General features: G+C 53.4%; 1 protein-coding gene across 1 annotated transcript in view; it reads right to left on the minus strand.

The window, feature by feature from the left end:
- The window catches only part of NCF1 (neutrophil cytosolic factor 1), a gene marked incomplete at its 3' end in the record, with an annotated part of 9,637 nt that extends 1,532 nt beyond the window's left edge, over positions 1–8,105 (minus strand). Inside the window, exons 1-10 of the mRNA XM_010014422.1 lie at positions 7,975–8,105; positions 7,431–7,511; positions 7,037–7,112; positions 5,368–5,533; positions 4,839–5,053; positions 4,250–4,357; positions 3,361–3,478; positions 2,429–2,536; positions 740–882; positions 1–85 (exon numbers count right to left, since the gene is read on the minus strand). Coding sequence (XP_010012724.1) covers positions 1–85; positions 740–882; positions 2,429–2,536; positions 3,361–3,478; positions 4,250–4,357; positions 4,839–5,053; positions 5,368–5,533; positions 7,037–7,112; positions 7,431–7,511; positions 7,975–8,046 — 1,172 coding nt within the window. The remainder of the gene's footprint in view (positions 86–739; positions 883–2,428; positions 2,537–3,360; positions 3,479–4,249; positions 4,358–4,838; positions 5,054–5,367; positions 5,534–7,036; positions 7,113–7,430; positions 7,512–7,974) is intronic.
- Positions 8,106–8,231: the final 126 nt, after the last annotated feature.

Below are 8,231 nucleotides of genomic sequence, written 5' to 3' on the forward strand. Positions count from 1 at the left end.
CTGTTCAGGATGAGGTCTTTGCTGGGACGGGGAGGAACAGCAGGTTGAGCCTTGGGCTTGTTCTCCTCTGGCTCTTTTTTCTCAACTGTGGGTAAAGCAGATGTACAGATGGGTCAAGGGCTTTCCACCACCCAACACCTTCATGTCAGTGTTCAAAAGCTTCCTATGTAATGGCTACCAAAGCTCTTGCCTCTCCTCCTGTCTCAGGTGTATGTGATGGTCTTCCTGGAGGTCAGGGTGGTGGGATGAGCCCACCAGTACCCAGCTGGGAGCTCTGCCCAGTTGGAAGCCCAGCCCTAGGTCTGCGCAAGGAGCTGCTCTCTCTTGGGAAATCTGTGAGTCCTGCATGGGGATTACCAGATCTAAAGAAACAACAGCAGCCTCCTTCTTCATGCAGCACTTCCCTCTAAGTGCTTTCCTGACAGCTAATGTACATGATAATGGTAATGGTAACAGCAGCACAGGTGAGCTTAGGTGCACGGAGGAAAGGTCCTAAATGTGGGCTGACCTCTCACAAGGACCATATTCTGCTCCTTCTCTGTCAGACCTATAAACAGAGGCAAGAAATCTCACTGAAAAGAAACACCTCCCTGCACACGCTTTCGCCATAGGAAAAGGGTGGACAGACAAGTTGTGGCCTCTGTGTGTTGTCCTACTCCATCAACCAGCACTAGAAGGTATGGGCCATGCCTGCGGGACTTCAGCCCATGCCCAGGGCAAAGGCCCTGTTGAGACTCACAGATAACATTGACTTTGTTCTGGAAATTCTCCTTCATGTTCCTCCTGCTCTGGATGTACTTTCTGCTGTTCCTCCTGTAGGTTTCCTGGCTGATCTGCTTCCGTCTCTGCTTGTGGATGCTCTTCGCGTTCCGGATGGTGGATCTGCAGTGAGTTAGAAACAAAACTTTCAGTTTCCATGCCAGCAGTCTCGCACTGTGCACTCCCTTGCTGAGCATTTCCCCACGCACACACTTCCTCCTCTGCCTCACCCAAACCACAGCATCTGCTGTTTGGTTTTGACCAGTGGAAAGCAGCAAGTGGAAGCCAGCACTTGGGGGCAGCTGTAGGTGAGACGTGATGTACAACATGTTAGGAGGCAGCTGGAGTGGTGCTTTGGAAGCATATACTGAAGGGTGAAGCCTGAGCACAAGTCTGGAAAGCAGTGATGGAGATGACAAGGTAGATTGGGCACAAGGCTGGAAGGATGAGATGGGCATGAGGTTTATCAAAGAAAGCCCTGGAAGTGATCTATAACTCTTTGATGAAAGGATATACAGCATCTATACTGGCTGCAACACTGAGATCCCTGGTGTGGGGTTTGGCTTGGCTCCCTGACACCCAAGAATCAGTCCCTGGGCCACGAGAACAGTATGTGGGATATGTGTCAGTGTGCACCTGGATGTGCAGTGTTGAACCCACAGCAGAGGAACTGCTGAGAGAAGTGAAAGGCTGAGCGGCAGTCCACAGATAGGCAGAGGGAGGCCACCACTTTGTCTTCACTACCAGGGCATGAGCACGGTGGCTTCTGATACCCATCCCATGGCACTGTCCTCCTGCTCTGCTTAAGGCAGTGTGCACCCTCCCTGCTCTGAGCACACACCCCATCTGATCCCAGAGCTCTTACCCACAGCAGCAGGTCACCACCTTTGCAACAGGCCTCAGCCTGGATGAGCTGTCAAAAGAGCCATAGGGACAGCGTTCACGCTTGGGGGCAGGTCACTGTCCTTGACACGTGCCACCACCCTACCTTAAGGGCTTCGGTAAGCATCACTGCACTCCAATAGGTGGATCTGGGCCATTTCACGGTGTTTCACACTCAATCCGTGCTCCAGCAGAGCTGGATTTTGAAGGATTTTATAGCATGTTTTCTTGTAGGGAAGAAAAGATAGAAGCAACCTCTGCCCTTCCCAGCAGTTTTCTTTGTGTCAGAATTAATAAGTTATTACTGCTTTTCATCTTTTTTTTCAATCAGAATAAAATCCCTTCCATTAGCTCAAATCCTCCTATCAGATTAGGCCAAGTGGCAGCTCTGATTAGTCAAATCTCTCCTCGCTTCTCAAAGATTCAGTGGATACACTTGGTAAATAAGAAAAAGGCCAATTTGAAAATTAAACTTGATTAGCCCAGAAAAGAAACTGCAGAAGGACAAGGAGAAATATGCCTGGCTGGAGGACCTGTTGGAGCAAGGATCATGAATTCCTACATCAGGAATGCTGGGGTGCCTCTCTGCCTGTGGAAGCTGGAGAGCACAGAGCTATTTTTGCTGCAGGGGGTCTCCCCCCTGGTCTGTCTTTGCCCTGCTCACATCTCTCCCAGGCAGCTCCTCATTGCCAGGGAGGCAAGGCACACCACAAATCTCTGTCTGGTTTAGTTTCACCCCACTCGAAGAAGAGCTTTAGTCCCTCCTGTCCCCCAGAGCTTCTCCTACCTCCGTGGAGGAGCACTCCGGTTCCTCAGCTCACTCTTCACAGAGGTGTTCACCTCCCCGGCTTTCTGCAGGTACATGGAGGGGTAATAACCTGTCGTTTCATCCTTCCTGCACAGCAACACAAAGCAACATCACTTGCAGTCGTGGCTCTGTAACTACCACCTCCTCATGCCTGTCCACAGCTGCTGCTGGGTGGTTATTTCTCCTGTTGCTTGCAGTGAAGGGGGCTTTGACTGTCCCCACACCTTGTGTGCCTGTGGCTCTCCCTGGAAGTGTGGCTTGAGTCCCAGAAGCAAGTAGGGAGCAGAAAGAGCAACGGCTCACAGCTTTCAGGGTCTCACCAGCTCATACTACCTCCCCTGGGGGATTCTCTGGGCTCTTGAAGCATCCCTCAGGCATCAGACACGCTGCTGCTGTGTGCTCAAGAAACGCACCCTGGTCCCTTGGCCCATGTCCCCCTCCAGCCCAGCACATCTGCAAACACCAGGAGATCCTCCTGGTGCCATGTGCCCAAGCACAGGCTGGTGCAGGAGGATCCCCAGGGTTTGCAGCTACACCATGTCCTGCTGCGAATGCACAGTGTGTGACTCTCCAGAGCATAAAAGCAGCTGGGATTCCCCGTGGGAAAGCCCAAGTGTGCAGGGCAGGCTGGGATCAAAGCTGAGGTTTTGTAAAGGAAGTTGTGCTGGAATACTCAGAGACAACACAACAGGGTTTTTTCTACCTGCCTCCTTGGATATTTCGTAAGCCCACAGCAGAGGAAGTGCCAGCTGCAACATTTAACATCTGGCAAAATCACAGGCTACTAGAAGCAGCCCTGCAAGAGAAAGTGCTGGGCAGCAGCACCTACAGCCCCAGTGCAGAGAGCTACTGGCTCATCCCTTCCCTCTGCCCCAATCCCGTTTGCCTGATTCCTTCTTGGCATCTCTCACCTGATGACCCACCAGCCATCAAGGAGCTTGTGGATGACCTCGATGGTATCACCCTCCTTGAGGGTCAGCTCATCCTCCTCCATGGCTGTGTAGCTTTTCTGGACAATGTATGGCTCACCTGCACACAAAATCGGGTCAGCAGGTTGTGTGCTACCTCCCTAGGGATGGGGCTCAGCCTCTCCAGCACTGACGAGAGGAAGCACCAGAGCATCTACCATACATTTTAGGCAAGACCCAGGTCTCCAAGTCTGGATTCAGACTTCCTCCAGCCTTGACAGTGCCTGCGGCTCATCCAAGCCCTTCCGGCTCCTCTCCAGGAGAAAGCTGGTGAATGCAAGCAGTGGAAGCACATCTATCTCTGCTGAAAAGCATGTTTATAATTTGGGTGATTAAATGAGGAAGAAGGAAGTGCTGTGCTAATAGAGTCTGCTGCAGTGTTTTGAAAACCACAAACACGAAGCTGGGAGAGCAATTAACATGAGCCTGCAGGATCTTCCCTCTGCTCTTGTGCAATAAACTGCTGTCATGGATGAGGACAGTGCAGGAGCCAAGCGCTGGGAAAAGCCTGCACCTAGGTTCAGATGCTGCACCACGCTCCTTTGCTAACCCAGCAACTGAGTATTCACGCAGCAAGCCCAGGATGGCCACTGTATGAAGCTCTGCATCTGTGATCAGCCAAAACAAGCAACTAATGCTGAGCTGCAGGTCATGGGAAGCTCCTGAGGTTGACACTGAAGCACCAAGCCATCAGATTTATCCCTCCTGGCAGCTTCTACAGCAACATAAAAAAAAATGGACTGCCCAGCTGGGGCTGTTGAATGACCCACTCCAGCGGGGAGCTGTGGCAGGCTCTGCTCTGCTACACACCCTGGTTACCCCAACATTTCACCTGCGTAGTTGGGCTCCTGCTCTTCAGACTCATCAGGACCGTCCATCGGCTCCAGATAGGATGCTGGCACCCAGCCCCGTTTATTCTTTAACTGGCAAAACCACCAGCCTGCAAGGAAAGCAGCCATGAGCAAGAGCAGAGAGTGCTGTGAGGACACCAGCACCAGGGTGCAGGCACCCACGTGCCCTGGACGGAAGGGACAGCGCCAGGGCTGGTCTCTGTTTACATGGTGCAACCAGGGAGGTTGGCCAGTTCATCCTGCTTCCTCCTGGGCGGGAAACCAGGCTGAGGCATGTGAGAAGGTTGCAGAGATTGCCCCTCACCCTCCCTGGCCAAAACTGACTGTCATGTGTCTCCATCTGAATGTGAAACATGTCCCAAGGAGGTGGGAAGTGCCGAGAGGCTGGTTACATTTGCTCTGAGCCTCTCCACCAGGAGACCCTGATACAACCACCTACCCTTTAACCCATGCACCAGCATAACTAACTCACGTTTGGACACAAGATGCAGGGGCAGTCCCCATCCCTGCTGCAATGGTGGCCAGGATCGGGCTGGCCCTCAGGGGCTCTCTGGGGAGATGGACACATACCGTTCTCGCTCTTCTCCACAACATCCACCATGTCCCCAGCTTGTAGAGCCATCTCGGTTTTGGAGCTCTTCTCGTAGTCAGCAATAGCTCGGTAGGTCTGCAGGACAATGGGGCCCGTGATGTCTGTATGGGAGAAGCAAGAGATGTTCCCCACTTCAGGCAAGCCAAAAGCAGCCCCAGGACAGCCCAAAGTGCTCTCCCAGCCTCTTCTGGTCCTAAACGAACTGGATCCCAGGACAGAGACTCATTCCCCTGGGGCTGCAATTCAGCTCTGGCACAGAGACCATGCTCTTCATCAGAGCCACGGATGGCTGCCCATCTCCCTGCCAGGCTCTGCTGCTGCTGAGGCAGCCACTTACACCCCTCCAAGGCCTCTTACCGGTGGGGGTTTTCTTGGCACTCTTACAAAAAAAACTTCCTAATCCTAGATGGGTCAGAGCAAAGGCAGCTCAGTGCCAACCACCCCTCACTGCTGGCACTAGGCTGGGAATGCAGGATTTCTCTCCAAACGGGAGGCAGCTGGACTCACTGGCTGTCTGTGACGGGGTTCATGTCATCGTGACGGACCTTGAAGAAGTTGACCACGTGCAGGCAGCGGGAGATCTTGTGAGGCAGGTTGACCAGCGTGTAGCAGTACTCAGCCAGTGTGCCCTGCCTGTTCTGGGTTGAGCGCTGCCCATCAAACCACTTTGGTGCTGGGGGAGAGGGGAAAAGACTCAGAAAAGTCAGACAGAGTGCGACTCAGAAAAGTCAGACAGAGTGCCCTGTTTTGATTACTTTCCCAAGCAGGCTGCTCTGAATCATTAATTTTGCCCTGAAAACAAGTGGATTTGACCCCGGGGTGCTGCATGGCTGCATGGTGCCCATAAAGTGAAGCTCTGTGGGAGCATGGCTCCATCTCCTCCCTCACTACTCCAGCCTTGGCAGGCATAAGGGGGACATGCCCAGTGCCCAAAAACCTGGGGAGAAGCTGGGTGCAGGGCCATGGCTATTTTGCAGCTGTGCTGCAGCCATGGGTTCCTCATGTCAGCAGTGCAGCAGAGGAGCTGAGCCTGGTGCAATGCCTAGCCCAGGGACCATGGGTGGCATGGAGGAGAGCTCTGTGCATTTGGACTTATCCCCTGCAGCCCATGGACCCTTGCATGGCTGGTGTAAGCCCAGAAAGGAACTTGTTTGACCCCATTACAGTTTCAGGGTAACTCCTACATCCTTGATGTAGGATAATCACTACATCCTAAGCCCAGCTGCAACAGGACACAAAGGAGGAGCTCAGGATCTGCTTGCGGCTATGGAAGGTATGCACATTCCTCCATCCCACTGACCATGGCACATGTCCTGCAGCAGCCACCCTTGACCCAGGGCTCCAAAGCGCTGCTCACAGCAGAGTTGAGCCCCATGTTGGGGTGCATGTGTGTGGCTGGTGGCATAGTGGCACCTCACACGCTCTGCACCAGTCCAATGCCTGCCTCGACACTGGTGCTTTCAGTTCCCCAAAGGAGACAAAGAAGCTCCAAATAGCCACAGTATGCTGGTGACAGCACACAGGAAGGGTCCTGTCACAGCAGTTAGTCCAGCCCCGAGGGGAGACCCCCCTAAACATGGTACCCACACTGCTGCAGGATGCAGGTTTATTCCTCCTCAAGAGGTGTCAACCACAACCTGCAGCTATATCTCATGCTCCTCCCTGCCTCCTTTTAAAGCAGGAAATTAAATAAAGGGGGAATTTTGCTGACCTGCACCTTGCTTGGGGACAAACCATCAGCTCTTTGCATAAGTTCATTTCCTGTCATTGAAGACATATTGCATTGCTTCCTCTTACAACATATGTGTTGCCATAAGGGCACTAAAACCAAACCCAGTGACAGTGTCACTGAAGGAGGACTCAGCTCAGGCACCCCAAATCCAGACCCTTTTCACCATCCAGGGGTTCCCATAGCTAATGCTGTGGATGTGTCTGCAGGGTGCCCAGCCTTTGGGGAGGAAGGACAGGATCTGCAGGGCTGGTGAGTCTTGGGATAAACTGCTGCTGCTGCTCAGACCTTTCTGAGGGTTTGGTTTCTTTCAAGCCCAGTGGGCAGGAACAGAAATGGCACCAAGCACCTGCACGGGAGGAAGCTGGCAGAGCTTGGCCCACTGGGGAATTTCCCAACCAAGTGCAATTTCTGTTTCACCCCCCAGCCCCAGTGCCTGTCCCTCACCTGGCAAGTGCGGGATGATCCGTTTCTCCATATTGATGTCCCCGGATTCAATGGGGAACATCTCCTTCAGTGCTTTCTGTGGAGCAGAGCCAGGCATGGCCATGAGGATGGCATCAGGAGACCCCCTTGGAGCAACCCCTTTCTCACGCTCACCCCACTCCTACCAGAACATGCTGGCTGGACCCTGGGACATTGGGAGAAATCTGCCTGGGGAGCACAGAGATGATGGCTCCCCCTTACTAGGGGCAAAGGACATTGAAGCACTAGCACCTATGAGCTTCTTCCAAGTCAGGTTTATTTTGGGGCAAGATCAGCTTGAATTCACTTTCTTTTTCCACAACCCGAGCCCTGGCGTGCTGGGGCAAGGGCTGGTGCCCACCCTGGGACAACTTACGTGGAACTCGTATATCTCAGTAAAGCGGCGGTAGACAAGCTTTTCAGAGAGGTCATTCCACTTCACCAGGAACATGTAGACCTGAGGGGCAAAGCAGAGGAGCTGCAACTCTGGAGGCTGAAGCCCTATGGGTGCTTCCATTTCAAATAGATTGTGCTTTTCTTCCACTACCCCACTGCGAGTAGCTCTGCCCAGGTAGCCAGTGACCTGGGCACTAGGGAAGTTCACCAAAGACAGAGAGGGGGCAGAAACATGCAGACAAGTGGGAATCAAAGAGGGTAAAGCCCTTTCCAAGTCTGCAAAGTAACCAGTGGCTTGCAAAGGAGGTGCCCCAAAACTTGTATGTTCAGTACATTTTAGCCTTTGGCTCCATCCATCTCACCCATCAGCCATGACACACCCAACAAAGAGAAGAGGGGGGGGGGGGGGGGGGGTGTCATGCTCCTAGGCTCTTGGTCATATTTATCTAACAGATTTACTGTCCAGGCTCTTTACACATCCAGTCCTCACTACTAAGCTTGTCAGAAGGTCGTTGCATACTCACATAGTGCTGGCTGGGGAAGAACCTTTTCTCGTAGCCCAGCAGCTCAATGTGCCGGATAAAGGCATCCCCCATGGCTGCTCCGAGCCGCGACGTCCCACTCCGGCCTCTGCTCCTGCCTCCCCGGGCGTCCTCTCCTCCCGTCTGCCTTCGCTCAGCTCCGCTCCGACGTTAAAGCCCCCGGGAAAGCAGAAGTGCCGCTGCAATCGCAGCGGTAACTGTTAACACTCCCTCCCCCTGCTCCCTCCCGGGCCCTAGCA

Source organism: Nestor notabilis, unplaced genomic scaffold (genome assembly GCF_000696875.1).
Source record: "Nestor notabilis isolate BGI_N333 unplaced genomic scaffold, ASM69687v1 scaffold22785, whole genome shotgun sequence".
Taxonomy (NCBI): Eukaryota; Metazoa; Chordata; class Aves; order Psittaciformes; family Psittacidae; genus Nestor; species Nestor notabilis.